The sequence below is a fragment of the Physeter macrocephalus genome, chromosome 16 (assembly GCF_002837175.3).
Source record: "Physeter macrocephalus isolate SW-GA chromosome 16, ASM283717v5, whole genome shotgun sequence".
NCBI lineage: Eukaryota > Metazoa > Chordata > Mammalia > Artiodactyla > Physeteridae > Physeter > Physeter macrocephalus.
The window spans coordinates 44134050-44150688 of NC_041229.1; the positions used below are offsets into that span (position 1 = coordinate 44134050).

At 38.1% G+C, this 16639-nt stretch overlaps 1 protein-coding gene across 1 annotated transcript in view; it reads right to left on the reverse strand.

Moving 5' to 3' along the window:
- Positions 1–16639, reverse strand: part of TYR (tyrosinase) — a 108570-nt gene that overhangs the window by 6686 nt on the left and 85245 nt on the right. The window contains exon 4 of the mRNA XM_007111230.2: positions 2807–2988. Within this exon, the coding sequence (XP_007111292.1) occupies positions 2807–2988 (182 nt within the window). The remainder of the gene's footprint in view (positions 1–2806; positions 2989–16639) is intronic.

Here is a 16639-nt window from a genome sequence, read left to right on the forward strand (position 1 = left end):
ATAAATACTGTATGCTAACACATATATATATGGAATCTTAAAAAAAAAAAAGGTTCTGAAGAACCTAGGGGCAGGACAAGAATAAAGATGCAGATGTAGAGAATGGACTTGAGGACATGGGGAGGGGGAAGGGTAGGCTGGGATGAAGTGAGAGAGTGGCATGAACTTATATATATACACTACCAAATGTAAAATAGATAACTGGTGGGAAGCAGCCGCATAGCACAGGGAGATCAACTCCGTGCTTTGTGACCACCCAGAGGGGTGGGATAGGGAGGGTGGGAGGGAGACGCAAGAGGGAGGAGATATGGGGATATATGGATATGTATAGCTGATTCACTTTCTTATAAAGAAGAAACTAACACACCACTGGAAAGCAATTATACTCTAATAAAGATGTTAAAAAAAAATTTTTTTAATCTAAAAATGACCTGAGTATTAAGAAGTGTGACATTTTTCTAGCAAGCTTTACTTATATGTATTGGTTAAGAGACACCATCCTTCATGATAAATATCACTTGCATTCAAGTTAATTCATTGGTTTAGCCCCATACCAGACACAATTTGGAGAAGACTGGAGAACATTGCAAGGTATCAGTTCTGATTTTGTAGGGCTCACAGCCAAGGAAGAGGGGGGAAAGATTCATATGTAGAAAAATTACCATGTAACTCTAATAAAGGAGTGATTAAACATGACTATGTATATGTATACAATGATTTCATATCTGAGAGTGTGACAAATGGATATGGATCAGAATTTAGCCCAAGAAAATAGTGTAATAACAGCATGAGCCCGTGAAAGAGTCTGCTATGTTCTGAAAATGGAAATTATAAAATCCTGGTGGTGAATCTTTGAAAAACCATTACCAATATTCTCCTTTCTTTATGTACTGTGGGTGTTTTTAGGAGGGAAAAACACTTTACTTGAGACTGCCCCTCTTTTTGACTCATTGGGAGCCCCTCCCCTTACCATACCTCCACCCTCTGCAAAATCCTCTGTTCTTAGTGATCTCCAGGTTTTCAAAGAACTCATCTCCTCTACCAGCCATTTTAGTGTTCCTTCCACGGGCTGTGGTCTTCAGATAAAGCAAAACAGGTATCGAACCCAAATCTGTCCAACTAATGGTTCCCCAAAGGGCAGGAAAAGGTTGATAAAATACAGTTTCTCCTGTTGGCCTTAAAATGTGGTTCTGCTATGCCACATACTAGCTAGTTGGCCCAGGACAAGTTATTTATATTCTTTAAGCCTCTGTTTCCTCATCTATGATCAGGAAAAAGAAGTAATAGTGCCTACTTCACAGGGTAATTATGAAAATTAAAGGAAATAATGCACACAGTATACCCAGAAGAGTTCCTGGCACATGAAAAGATCCATAATATATTAGTTATTATGAAATAACTCAATTTGTCTCCTCATTGTAATTTTGCATTGCTCATACTACTCAAATAGGAGAATTTAGCATCTCAGAAATACATAGTACACTTTACACCTCTATTTTCGTTATTCTATTAGTTTAGAATATTCCCTGCCCTTTTCTATCTGCTACCTGCCTGCTTATCCTTCAAGGCCTTGTCTTGTCTTTTTAGGTTGAACTACTCTGAAGTCATTGCTTTCTCCTATGTGCTCTTATAAGATTCGGTTTATGACTCCTTTATCGCACTTAACACAGCCTGATGTTTCACTCTTTTTTGCACAACTGTCTGACTTCCATACTGAATTTAACGCTCCTTGAGGTCTGGAGGTATGTCATTCATTTATGTGTCACTAAAGTTTAACAAGAGGTAGGAAATTGGTAAATGTCATTCATTTGCTCATTTTATTTTACTAATCTGTTTATGTTTCCATGAATTATCAATGAATATAATGAAACATCAGTGCTTGTCTAATACCTCGTATCCACAAACTCTGTGTTGTTTACCGTTTTTTTAGCTGTTGACCATCTTGTGTTGCAGTGGAGAGGACCCTGTAGTGTTGAAATCTGGCTTTTCCACATACTGGTGTTTGCTATTGGGAAAGTCATTTAAATTATTTTAGCATCAGTGTACTTACCTCATTCTAGGGATAATAATACTTCCCCTAATATATGGTTGATTAATAATGCATGTATGGTATGTAGTAGGCTCACAGGTAGGAGGAGACATTACTACCTGTTCCGTATTTATCAAAAAGATACTGACATACTACTACTAAGAAAGATTATTTAAAGCCTAGATCTAATTACAATCATAGACTTAATCATAGTCAGAGCAATTATTATTATAATAGCTATTATCATTATTATTATTAACTGTGTTTAACATCAAAATGTTCACAAATTTTCTTGGTAACCCTAGCAGGAAGTTCCCAAAGACGATTTCAAAACTGCTAGATGTTTAACTTGTGCTGACTGCCCTAGGCTCTTAATGCATTTAATTATCAAATATCTCTTTGAGGTATTCTATTCCCAATATTTTAGGTTAAGAAACTGAGATTCAGGGAACTGAAGTCAAATTTCCCAAGGTCACACAAAAGTCAGTTTATAGTGTTAAGTCTCACACTCTTTTTATTTCTGATTTTAATTTTAGTGCTCTTCCCATGGTTGCCATATGCAAAATGCTGTATATTAAGCAGAAAGGACAGAAATTTAAAGATTCTTGCAACTTGGTCCATGTAATAATAAATCAGTGATGAGTTATGGATCGTAATGCATTTTCCCAATTTAAGTAATTTGGGGATAACATTGTAAAAACATAAGGTTTTGCACTCTCTCAAAAGAAATTGATCACACCAGACTCAGCAATTCACATGAAAGCAACTGAGCTTTACCTGAATCTTGTAGGTAGCTATAGTCATAACCCAGATCTCTGGATGAAATAAAGAAATCACCATTTCTGTAGAGAGGTATAAAAGGAACCATGTAGGATTCCCGGTTGTGCCCAATGGGTGCATTGGCTTCTGGATAAACTTCTTGAAGAGGATGGTGCCTTCGAAGCCACTGTTCAAAAATACTGCAGAGGAAAGGATTATTCAATGTCAGAAACATATTGTTAGTAAAAGAAATATTTGGAATTCTTAAAGTAAAATAACAAGGCATATCTTAAAACCTAAAGCCGTGGAAAGATGCCAAATATAGTTTTCACGCTTTGAAAATATTGTGTAAGTCACCAGTTCATGCTGTCAGGCCCTGATGAAACTCATCCATTTGAGAGAAATATTAGAGGATAACTTTGAAAGAGAAATTTCTTAGAAGATAAATGAAACTTACATGACAAGTTTAGACCCTTCAGAATGCTGCGGAGCAAGTGTAATTATTGGTTGAGTGACAATTGAGACATAGTTGTAAATTAAATACGTCTCTTATCTCAAAGAAAGTTCACCTAAAGAAAGAACATGCAAAACTAAATTTGGCCATTTTTTGGTCATGGTAGGGGACTTTCAATTATTTCAACCTCCTTGTTATGTTTGCTGCAGTGTATGCTTAATGAATCTGGGTGGGAGAAAGAGCTCACCTTCCATGATAGAGGCTAAAAATACTTACTTGGAAACTTGTGGTTTCCAAACGTCCCTGAAAGCTAGAGTATGACCACATGATCAATACTCAGCCAATCAGACATACTCATCCAACACTTTGAAACAGGAGACACTGACACAAAGAAGCAAGGACAATGGAAAACCAACATCCTGTTTTTAAGGGCAGAGAGGCCAGAGGTATTAGTAAAGGTGTCCAGGGGTACCCTGTGTTCTAGAGCAGTGGTCCCCAAACTTTTTGGTACCAGGGATTGGTTTCGTGAAAGACAACTTTTCCATGGATGGGGTGGCGGGGGGAGGGTAGGGGGGAAGGATGGTTCAAGCAGTAATGTGAGCCATGGGGAGCAATGTGGAGCCGCAGATGAAGCTTCACTTGCTCGCCCACCACTCACTTACTGCTGTGTGGCCCAGTTCCAACTGGGGGTTGGGGACCCCTGTTCTAGAGCATGGTTTTGGCAGATGATTGACTGCTTCCCTCCTCCCTTGTTCCCATCTGTTTCTCAACCTGCTTCTCCATGATGTCCTCACCTATCCAATATACTTTCAGCAAATTTGTTTCCTGTTGAATCAGCCAGAGTGAGTTTCTGCTGCATGCAGTTAAAAACTGGAACAAAAGCTAAAAAACTATGGGATCATAAAGGTCTAGTAAGAATGGAAGCAAAACTAAGCTACAGCAGAATTTATAGTGGATCATTAAAGGTGCGATAAAGAGAATGGCTTTGTGTTGTCAGACCACGTAACATAGAGGGAAGAACACTATATTTGGAGTCAGAGAACTCCCCTTGAGTCCTAGATCGGTGGTTTAAGAGCTGTATAAGTTGTATAAGCTCATAAGCAAATCACTGAATCACTTGAAGACTTAGCCTTCTCATCCTTAAAATGAAAGTAATAATATCTGTCCTGTTTCCAAATTATCCAATGTGATAATTTTTATGAAAGTGTTAGATATATAAGCTATTGTTGTTTAGCTCTAGAATTTAAGCTCAGAGATAAAAGGTTAGTGCATGGTCGAGAGGATGGGTCTAAAAAAGAAAGTGATAATACTTCAAGCAAACAAATAATTTTTTTGAGAAAATATTTTGAAGTACAATAAAGAAGAGAACAAGGAAGCCAGATGGCAGCAGTGGTGATCACTTTTTCTGTGATGAAAAGCAATTCTATTTGCTTAGAGAATCTGGACTTCAAATACTAGATGTGGTCAAAGTTGTTTTTAATTGTGAATTAACTGAGAGATCAGCAGGCTGCTGATAAACACTGCAAATCTGGTCCATGAATACCAAATTGTCCCTAAATAGCTCAATTATTAAATATGTTTACTGAATACTTACTATATGTTAAGTTTTGGAGAAACTTGAACCTGTGCAAAAATCTGAATTCTGTGGGTTGTGACAAAGGAAACTTGTAAAAGGTCTTAACCTGTTTAATTTTCCTTTTATTCATCTGCAAAATGGGGGTAGTGTTTATGTCTTGAAGGTATTGTAAGGATTAATTAAGCAACCTACATGTCCTTTGACAGATGAATAAAGAAGATATTGTATGTATATACAGTGGAATATTATTTAGCCATAAAAAGAACAAAATAATGCCATTTACAGCAACATGGGTGGACCTAGAGATTATCATATTAAGTGAAGTAAGTCAGACGACAAATATAATATGATATCACTTTCATGTGGAATCTAAAATACAACACAAATGAACTTATTTATAAAACAGAAATAGGGGCTTCCCTGGTGGCGCAGTGGTTGAGAGTCCGCCTGCCGATGCAGGGGACACAGGTTCGTGCCCCGGTCTGGGAAGATCCCACATGCCGCGGAGCGGCTGGGCCCGTGAGCCATGGCCGCTGGGCCTGTGCGTCCGGAGCCTGCGCTCCGCAACGGGAGAGGCCACAACAGCGAAAGGCCCGCATACCGCAAAAAACAACAACAACAACAAAAAAAACAAAACAGAAATAGACTCAAGAGACATAGAAAAAAACTTGTGGTTACCAAAGGGAAAAGGAGGGGAGGGATAAAATAGGAATTTTGGATTAACAGATATACACTACTATATATAAAAGAGATAAACAACAAGGACCTACTGTATAGCACAGGGGACTATATTCAATGTCTTGTAATAACTTAGAAAAAAATCTGAAAAAGAATATGTATATATGTATGTATATACGTATATATGTATAAGTGAATCGCTTTACACCGGAAACATTGTAAGTAAAAAAATTAAAAACTGATTAATTAAAATAACATAAGTAAGGTATATGGTTAAGTGTTGGACAGATGGTAAACAGAAGCCATCCTCATCCCCATAGCATCTCTTCCTCTTCTTCCTTCTACTCATGATTCATGTTATACTGGAAGAACTCTACAATTGGTGAGAGACATGAGACATGCAAAGAAATGCCAAAGCCGTGTATATTTGCGCTGGTTCTTTAAAAATGGTTATTATTCTTTAAGCAGAAATGGGGAAACAGAGGATTCAAGAAGATTGTTTTTTCTGTGTGTACCTCCATTTCCTCAACTGAAGAAATTAGGAACTGGTTTAAGTCTATTCAAGTCCTATAATTTTATGAATTATTCTTTTTATTTTAACATCTACAGTTTTCTTCTTTTCATGAAAGCATTACTTGTTCATTATATACAATTCAGAAAATATAAACAAGCAAAAAGAAGAAAAGAAAAAAATCATATGTACTTGCTCCAAATTTTTGTTGCAGTTTTTAAAATATACAAGTATAACACAGATACGTATTTTAATAAAAGAATTTTATTATAGACAATATTTTATAAGACATTTTATTTGTACTAAACAATGTTTAAATGATATTTAAACATGTTTAAACAATGTTCACCAGTTTTCAAGTGGTAAACTTATTTTTTAATGAGAAGGAGACCCTCTGATAATTAATCTCTTCCCCATCCCTATTAAACTTTGACTGACTTAGAAACAGCCCAATATACAATAAGCTACTAGATAAGAGCTTGATGCAAACATCGTGCATTTTGTTAATTGAGAAAAATTACCCCTATAGTTCAATTTATAAATCATCTTATTTCTGCCAAGAAGTAAAAATTCTTTACCTAGGTAGGACAAGGACATCAATTCTCAGCACCAAAAGATGTAATGGATGAAACCATTAATGTGCTCACCCACCTTACCAACCTTTTAAAATGAAGGTATTAATCTTGCTTAAATTCTTCATCAGTGGGTCTCATCTTCAGTTAATTTCATCAAACCATGTCTAGAATGGCTCACATCAGAATACTAATGTTTAACTTGGATAATCACACTGACATTGTGGCAAGAAAATTATCTTCTTACCAAAGATTCATTTAAACTGTATTTAGATGGTTTTCTAGAAGTCTGAGCAACAGTGAAATGCACAACAGAGGATTTAGGAAAAAGTTAAGATGATCACAGATGGAAACAAGAAGGGATGTGTTTTATGTATGAAAGTAACATGGTCACACCCATCCTTACAACAAGACAAAGCTGGACAATTAGAAAATCAACAACTTTTCTTGGACCCATGAGAGAACTGGGCAAACTGCTTCCCCCCAAACTGTAGAGATAAATGCAACCAGAGGAACTCAACTGAAATTTGCTAACCAAGAGGAGAAACAGCTGGATCCATAAACTTAATCACTTTGATGAATGGCTGGAGGTTGAGTACGGACAACTTGTAATGTGAGAAACTCCTGGGAGCCATAGACTTAGGGGGATATTCCCACACATTTGGGGGTTTTACCTCCAAGAACTCTGCCAGAGTTTCACAATGAAGACCTGAGAAAGATCCTCTCCTGGCTCTGTAGGGGGAGGGAGAGAGTGACCATTGTGAAATATGCCCAGAGTCTTCTCCACACCAAGGCCCTTTAATCCAGAGGAAATAACTACCAGAGACTTATCCCGGTAGGAGGAAGGGAATTCCTCTCAGTCCAGTCCCTTTCAGCCTTCCTGTCTCACCTAAGGGGAAATAAAACATAGGCCATGGGTCAGGGCTTCAAGGAAATAGATTGGGAATGCTACAACTGGAAAAAGGAGTAGAGGACAGAGAGGGAGAAGAAACCAAAAAGCTTTACCATTGGAGAAACACTCATGAAGGTCACAGCCCCAAGACACTGGCCAACTAAAAGACTGAAATTTAACCAGAATATTGTAGAACACTTTCTTCCCCTATAGTTTACCATGATACCAACAGAGCTCTAGTATAATTAGGTAGACACACTGAGTACATAAAACAGCGATACACAACTCCCTACTCCTTTTGTGTGGGCTGTGCATAGTAACTTTCCTCCAAAGAGCACAATATGGAAGGGTGGTAGAATCACTTAGGAGTTTGAGAAACCTGAGAAATATGACAACTGCCAAGTGATCAAGGTTAACATCAACAATGGTAAGCCATGTTGATCGCATGTTCCCTTGATATTATGTGAAGAGAATAGTGCTTTACCTCTCTCGTCTTCCTCCCAAAAACATGTAATTTCAGTCTGCAAGAGAAAAACATCAGACAAATTCGAATAGAGGGGCATTCTATTAAATACCTGAGCAGTACTCCTCAAAACTGTCAAGGTCATCAAAAACAAGGAAAGTTTGAAAAATTGCCACAGCCAAGAAGGAGCCTAAGGAGACATGATAGCTAGATGTAATATGACATCCTGGATGGGATCTTGAAACACAAAAAGATATTAGATAGCAATGAAGTAATCTTAAAGTATAGATTGTGGTTAATAATAATGTATCAATATTGTTTCATTAATTGTGACAAACCTTCCATACTGAAGTAAATTGTTAAGAATAGGGGAAACTGGATGTGGGGTATATGCAAACGCTGCAACATTTATGTAAATAAAAAATTATTCTTAAAGTTTCTTTTTAAAAACAGAACAACTAACAAAGAAGCCTAATGTAGTTGGATATTAGGGAACTGATTTGATTTTGTACATTCACTGCTACAGTAAAAAATGCACAAATACTATAGAATTCTTTTTCATTCATTTTTTCAACCATTTCATAAATAGTTAAATACACATATTATGAGCACCTATAATAAACTGGCTCTCTGCCAGGTATTGATGTATTTCTCTGTCCTTGTGGTACTTAGATCTATTGATGGAGATAGATACTAACCAGTAATTTCAGAAATGCATCTGTAATTACAGACTGGCAAATACTATAGAAGGATGCAACATGGTAATACAATTTAGTGAGAAGGCCTCATTGATTCTGCAGCCTTTGGGAAAGTCTTTGATGGTGTTGAAGGAGTATTTAGAGAAGTGGTATAAGAGTGTTTCTGAAAAAATAATAGAATTTGCAAGGGCCTTTGATGGGAGGTCAGATTCTCTCATCTGTCTCACTATTCTCATAGCTTCACTTATTATCTACAGGCTGATGGCTTCTCAACTTATAGTTACAGAGTAAATCTTGCTCTGAAATCTCAGTCCAAATACCCAGCTGCCTAAGTGGCATCCCCATTGAAATGCCTTAAAAGCATCTTCAAGCACAGCACACAGTATCTTCAAAAATCATGATATTAACATCCCTTCCTCATGCTACACTTCTCCACTGATCTATGTCTTTGGAATAAAAATATCTGTCCAGCCAGAAAATGTAAAAAAATGACTGATATATCTATGGAGAGAACAGTTTGAGATGAAGCTAGAGAGGAAATGGGGGCCAAATCAAGAAGGGCAGTTGAGAACATGTGAGAAATATTTTTAATTTTTCCTAAGAGCAATAGGAAGTCACTGTTATATCTGTGATCGCAAGAGATAACATGAACAGATAACTTTTTTTTTTTTTTTTTTTTTTTTTTTTTTTGCGGTACACGGGCCTCTCACCGCTGTGGCCCCTCCCGTCGCAGAGCGCAGGCTCCGGACGCGCAGGCCCAGCGGCCATGGCTCACGGGCCCAGCTGCTCCGCGGCATGTGGGATCTTCCCGGACCGGGGCACGAACCCGCGTCCCCTGCATCGGCAGGCGGACTCTCAACCACTGCGCCACCAGGGAAGCCCCAGATAACTTTTTTAAAGAGTACACACATTGCACTATGGAGAAGGGACTGAAGGACAGTCAGAATTGATGTGCAGGGAACAAGGGATGAAGAAATCAGAGAGAAAATTATATCCAGGTAAAAGATGATGTGTGGCTATCCAAGTAGTACAGCTCAGTAGTGAGATGTCACAGAAGACTCCACATTTTCTGGTTAAAGTGGAATAATAATAATAATAATAACAGAAAAAAGGAAACAGTGAACAAAGTTGGTAAGGCTCTTAAGGTAGATGAGAACCCAGATCTTCTGGCTGATGTACCTGGGCTTCTTCCTCTGACACTGCAGTTGTCCCTGCCTGTGATTCTGTTTTTTCCTTCCTTATTCTCCCTGAGTGGGTCCTGAATACTTCTGTTACTTTCTGACTAAGCCTTGTATCTGAGGGCAGTGTTTGTCAACAGGGCTGGAAAGGTACAGAAAAACAGATGCTAGAATATCAATTAAATACTCCACTTACTTCAGAAATTATCTCACATCATCCTCTTTTCTTTCACTGTGGGAGGAACAAATCCAAACTGAGGCAGAGACATTGTTTTCAGAGCAGGCACAAGTACATTGGAGAATATCAGTGCCACCAACTAGCTGAGAAACCACATCTTTTTTATCTTCCTTTCTCTGTGCATAGCACATAGTTGCAATATTTACATGATAATTGGTGCTGCTCTTTTGAGTTAATAATCTAACCCAGGAGAAAATGTTCATAATAAAGCAATTTCTGTAACGCAACCTCTTGATATATCTTGCTTATTGATTTAAGCCTCAGCAAATCAAGGAGGTAACTATTTTATTGATCCCATTTTACAGAAGAGAATATTGAGTCAAAGAGCTGAAAGTTTGCCAATGCTCACTCAACTAGAATGTAGTAGAAAATCTGGCATTTCATGTCAGATTCTGTGAGTTTTACCATTATACCCAGCTTGCAGAGCTAGGGCCAGAGCCCAGGTGTTCTATTCCAAGTTAAATACTCTTCCACTAATAAGCAAAACGTTAGCAATTAGTACTTAAAGCAGAAAGATGGACAAAGCATTAATGTTTTTCTCCAAGCATTTTAGAGCCATGCACATAAGTGGGAACTAGGCATCCTTTGTCATTTTACCTTACCTGAGAAATGAACATTTGATTATAAAATCTCTCAAGTGCAGAGAAGAGATAAATGCAGAGCTGTGAAATATTAACATCGCTAGTCTAAAGACTTGTGATTTTTCTTTCTGGAACTGAAACCCTTTTTACTTCCCTCCAGAGGCCATGAGGACCCATAGACCAGCACAAGCTTAGTAGGTAACAAGTGGCAACAGAGAAGAGGACCAGAGAATGGCCTCTACATGGGATCCTGGGTCTAGGCCTTGACCTACGCATGAGGACCAGCTTAGAATTCCTCCTGAAGGAGGCCAGTGAGCACCCATGAAGTGACTCTGAAAGTGCTGAGTCTTATCTAGGCAGCTGACATTCACAGCAAGCATGTGGGAGAGAGAGGAGCTGAGGGAGGAGGTATAGTACATGCTGTGAACATAGGACAGCCCTGCAGGATATGCATACAAAAGGGCAAAATCCACCTTCAACCTGTTATAAGCAAAGGTTTAATAACAAGTCCTAATTTTCGCCCTGGGATTTGAGGGCACAAAAAGAAGCCAGAAACATAAAACTTCTTGAGAAACCTGGCTAAATTTCTGGTATTGGTTTGTGAGGGGTGAGAGGATAATCCATGTGAGTCTCAGTTTATTCATCTGCAAAATGTAGATAATAACAAACTTCAAAGTGCCATGAGATATAACTGAGATTAAGTGTACAATACACCCAGGACAGTGCCAACATAGAGTAAGCACCCAACAGTGGTTAACTGTTGCTGTTATTCTTGCACACATGAGAAACCATCATTTCTGCAGTTTAATATGAGGAGCCCACTTTAATTCCCTTAGAGCAGAGGTTTTAGATTTCTGCTCCTTGGGAATTTCGGTGTACCACAAGCAGGATGGAGTTGTCTTAACAAACAAATATGTCAATGAATCTTATTTCTCATTTTTAAAGAAATTATATAAACAGAGAGTGAATAAATTGTAGAGGTTAGCTTCATAGATTCTGAAGCTAGATTGCTTGGATTCAAATTTTGGTTGTGATACTCAGTAGCTGTGCAAACTTGGGCAAACTACTTCACCTTTTTGTGCTTCAGTTTCCTTATCAGTAAAATGGCAATTATAATCTGGGTTAAATTATGTCCCCCCCCCCCAAAGTTCATAAGTTGAAGTTCTCAGAAATTGGTTTTGTGTTCGGAGATAGGGTCTTTAAAGAGTTAATTAAGTTAAGTTAAAGTTAAACTTAAGTTAAAGTTAAGTTAACTTAAGTTAGGTCAAATGCTACCTCCATGAAAACATCCATCAGATTTACTGTCTCCCTCCTTTGATCATTACATTTGTCATGCTGTACTGCAATTATTTGATTATGTGTCATTCTCCAACAGTATATGGGGAACCTATTGAGAACAATGATGTTGTCTTATTGATCACTGCAAGCCAAATGTCCATCACAGTGCCTACTCACTAACGAGAGGGCTAGATTCGGGTAGTTCAAAAATATGTAAAATTTATGAGAATTGTGTAGTCTTCTTGGGAGAGAGCCCACATTTTTATCAAATTCTCAAAGAGAATGTGAATTAAATATTAAAGAATCATTTACTTAGTGGTTAGCTATTAGAACGAAGAGAAGGAGAAATCCAAGAGATGTTGATGATTTTGAGTTGGCTATATCTATAGGTGGTGTTACTCTCTGACCCACACCAGTTAGCACAGTGTCTGGCATATATTAATAATAAGCATTTTTCCAGGAGCTGGAAATACAAAATAGTATGAAGACTTGTCCCTGTCCTCAAGAGAGTTGCAGTCTGGTCAATCACACAGCACAGTATAGTGTGAGTGCCATGGGAGAAGCAGAGGCATTAATGACTTGCATCTTGGTAGAACCGAGAAAGAGGGAGAGAGGAGATAACATCTGATTAGGTAGGGGATGGGTGGTGTATCACTCAGAGTTCTCCAGGAAAACAGAACCAACAGGATGTGTGTGTGTGTGTGTGTGTGTGTGTGTGTGTGTGTCTGATTGTGTTTACAGATTAAGGGAGAGAAAGAAAAAAAAAACAGACAGAGAGAGAAAGACACAGAGAGAAACAGAGAAAGAGACAGAGAGAGGCTCAAACATTTGTGGAAACTTGGGAAGTCAAAAATCTACAGGGTAGGTAGACAAGCAGGCTGGAAACCCAGGTAAGAGTTGCAGTTAAAGTCCAAAGGCAATCTGCTGGCAAAATTCCTTCTTACTTGGGGAGGTCAGTTTTTTTCCTATTGAGGCCTTCAATGGATTGAATGAGGCCTACCTACCTTATGGAGAATAATCTACTTTACTCAAAATCTACCGATTTAAATGTTAATATCATCTAAAAAATACCTTCATGGAAACATCTAGAATAATGTTTGATCAAATGGCTGGGTACAATGACCTAGTCACGTCGACACATTAAACTTAACCATCACAGGTGGTATCAGGTAAGGCCCTTCACCTTAAGTGACACTTGAACCTAAGTTTTGAAAAAACGAATAGCAGAAGTATGGGCAAAGTGATAGAAGGGAAAGAACAGGAATGTTCTAGGAAGCATGAAGAAACAGAGGTATGCTTTGGGGGTCTTGCAAGTGGTTCAGAAGGGCTGGAAGGAAGAATATATGTGGCTACATGTGGTTAAACCCATATACTGTTGGAGAACGACACATAATCAAATAATTACAATACAGCATGACAAATGTAATGATAAAGGAGGGAAACAGTAAATCTGATTGATGTTTTCATGGAGGTAGCATTTGACCTAAGCCTTGAAGAAGCAAAAAAAATGTAGTAGAGAATAAAAGTTTAAGGAAATCCTAAGGAAGAAAAACTCAAAAACAAAGGAAGTATCATTTTAATATCAATATTAATAACAGTATTCTGTATTTTATTCTATACATTATTCTAAATGGTTTTACATATATTAATTCACTTAATACTTACAAGAATCCCTTCAGATAAGTACTATTATGTATTAGTCTTCTAGGGCTACCATGACATAGTACCAGAGACTAGGTGGCTTAAACAACAGAAATTTCCTTGGCAATCCTGAAGACTAGAAATTCAAGATCAAGGTGGGTGTGGGCAGAGTTGGTGCCTTTTGAGGCCTCTCTCCATGATTTCTTCATGACCCTCTTCTCCCTGTGTCTTTACAGGGTCTTCCCTCTGTACCTGCCTGTGTCCAAATTTCTTCTTCTTATAAGGACACCAGTCATATTGGATTAGAACCCACCCCAAGGACCTCATTTTGACTTAATTAACCCTTTAAAGACCCTATCTCCGAATACAAAACCAACAGAGAGAGGCTCAAACATTTGTGGAAACTTGGGAAGTCAAAAATCTACAGGGTAGGTAGACAAGCAGGCTGGAAACCCAGGTAAGAGTTGCAGTTAAAGTCCAAAGGCAATCTGCTGGCAAAATTCCTTCTTACTTGGGGAGGTCAGTTTTTTTCCTATTGAGGCCTTCAATGGATTGAATGAGGCCTACCTACCTTATGGAGAATAATCTACTTTACTCAAAATCTACCGATTTAAATGTTAATATCATCTAAAAAATACCTTCATGGAAACATCTAGAATAATGTTTGATCAAATGGCTGGGTACAATGACCTAGTCACGTCGACACATTAAACTTAACCATCACAGGTGGTATCAGGTAAGGCCCTTCACCTTAAGTGACACTTGAACCTAAGTTTTGAAAAAACGAATAGCAGAAGTATGGGCAAAGTGATAGAAGGGAAAGAACAGGAATGTTCTAGGAAGCATGAAGAAACAGAGGTATGCTTTGGGGGTCTTGCAAGTGGTTCAGAAGGGCTGGAAGGAAGAATATATGTGGCTACATGTGGTTAAACCCATATACTGTTGGAGAACGACACATAATCAAATAATTACAATACAGCATGACAAATGTAATGATAAAGGAGGGAAACAGTAAATCTGATTGATGTTTTCATGGAGGTAGCATTTGACCTAAGCCTTGAAGAAGCAAAAAAAATGTAGTAGAGAATAAAAGTTTAAGGAAATCCTAAGGAAGAAAAACTCAAAAACAAAGGAAGTATCATTTTAATATCAATATTAATAACAGTATTCTGTATTTTATTCTATACATTATTCTAAATGGTTTTACATATATTAATTCACTTAATACTTACAAGAATCCCTTCAGATAAGTACTATTATGTATTAGTCTTCTAGGGCTATCATGACATAGTACCAGAGACTAGGTGGCTTAAACAACAGAAATTTCCTTGGCAATCCTGAAGACTAGAAATTCAAGATCAAGGTGGGTGTGGGCAGAGTTGGTGCCTTTTGAGGCCTCTCTCCATGATTTCTTCATGACCCTCTTCTCCCTGTGTCTTTACAGGGTCTTCCCTCTGTACCTGCCTGTGTCCAAATTTCTTCTTCTTATAAGGACACCAGTCATATTGGATTAGAACCCACCCCAAGGACCTCATTTTGACTTAATTAACCCTTTAAAGACCCTATCTCCGAATACAAAACCAATTTCTGAGAACGTCAACATAAGAATTTTAGGGGGGACATAATTCAACCCATATTATAATTGTCAACAACAGCCAACTTGGGATCTCAAAGGAAGTAGCCAGGTAATAGTTATATGACCTACTTGTGCTGAGACCACTGGAAAAACTTGGGGACTTTCTCTGGGTTTGCAATAACAGTGTCCCAGTAATTCCTTTTCTTCATGTTCCTGGCTAATGATAGAACTCATTTAAGGAATATTTGGAAATTTTTACTGAAAACCAAAACTTTTATAAGAAATGAATACTTTAAGAGCAGAAATTGTCCAGAATCAGTAGCTGCAAATGAAAAGCCAGTTATACAGCTAAGTAATTCAACCTCGATTGACTATAATTCCAAATATATACTTTACAACTTCTTAGCTTAGTTGAGGAAAGGGCAAACAGGTCTTTGGAGAATGGGTAAGGGAGCAAAAACCAGATTGAAACTACTTAAGCTAGTGATGAAACTTGAAAGAACTTAGTGTACAAACCAAAATATCAATGATAATGAACCAAAAAGAACCAATGAACTAGAAGTCTAAGAAAGAAAGGCAGTTTCAGACGTTATTTTTTCTTTTCCCATACTTATGTGTATCACTGAGTGGCCAGGCACCCTACTAGGAACTATTTTGGGAGAGGATTAAAAGCAAGCTATAGTGCTTCCCATGCAATCATAAGGTGCACCCAGGATTGAGAGCCACTGCATTAGGCAGAAATTGACTCAAATCAAATGAGCCAGGTTGCACTCACAGACCACAGCTAGTCAGAGTGAATTTGTGAAAAAGTATCTTAAAGGGCCAGCCCTCCCATATGAAGTTCAGTGTAACTGGGAGGCAGCCTATTCATTTGGTTCTCAGTTGATGTTACTGACTGACCTTCAAATTCTCAGTGTTCTTACCTGTGAAGTGATGATAAGAAGGCTTACCTTGTTCCCTTCACTATGTTGCCCATTTAATTATTGCGTTAAATATTCCATCTTGAACCCACTACATGTCAAGCTCCAAAGATGGATAAGAATGGTTCCTACCCTTGTGGATCTCACCCCATGTCATGATAAAGAGATACATACAATTTCAAAGCAAGGTAAACGGTGCTCTTGGGGGCTTGTGTTTAAAACCTATGGGATTACAGCAGAAGCAGTTAACTGTTGGAGTCAAGGAAAACTTCACAGCAGGGATGGTATTTAAACTGGATAAGTAGATTATGAGGAAGGCATTGCACTCAAAGCACAGACCCATAGGGAGCCTAGGCACTGATGCAACTGACAAATGAAGGTGGCTTGGTGTGTCGGAATGGAATGTAGATTAGTGAAGGATCAATAGGAAGTGAGACCAGAGAGGTGAGAAGGGTCAGATTGTGAAAGATCATCTCTCCACCGAGGAGATGGAGGGTTGGGGGGAGAGGAGGTAGTCTGAACTTGATCCTCAGAGTAAATTTGCCATCTAAGTACATTAGATAAGGAGTGACCATGATTGAATTTGAATTGTAGA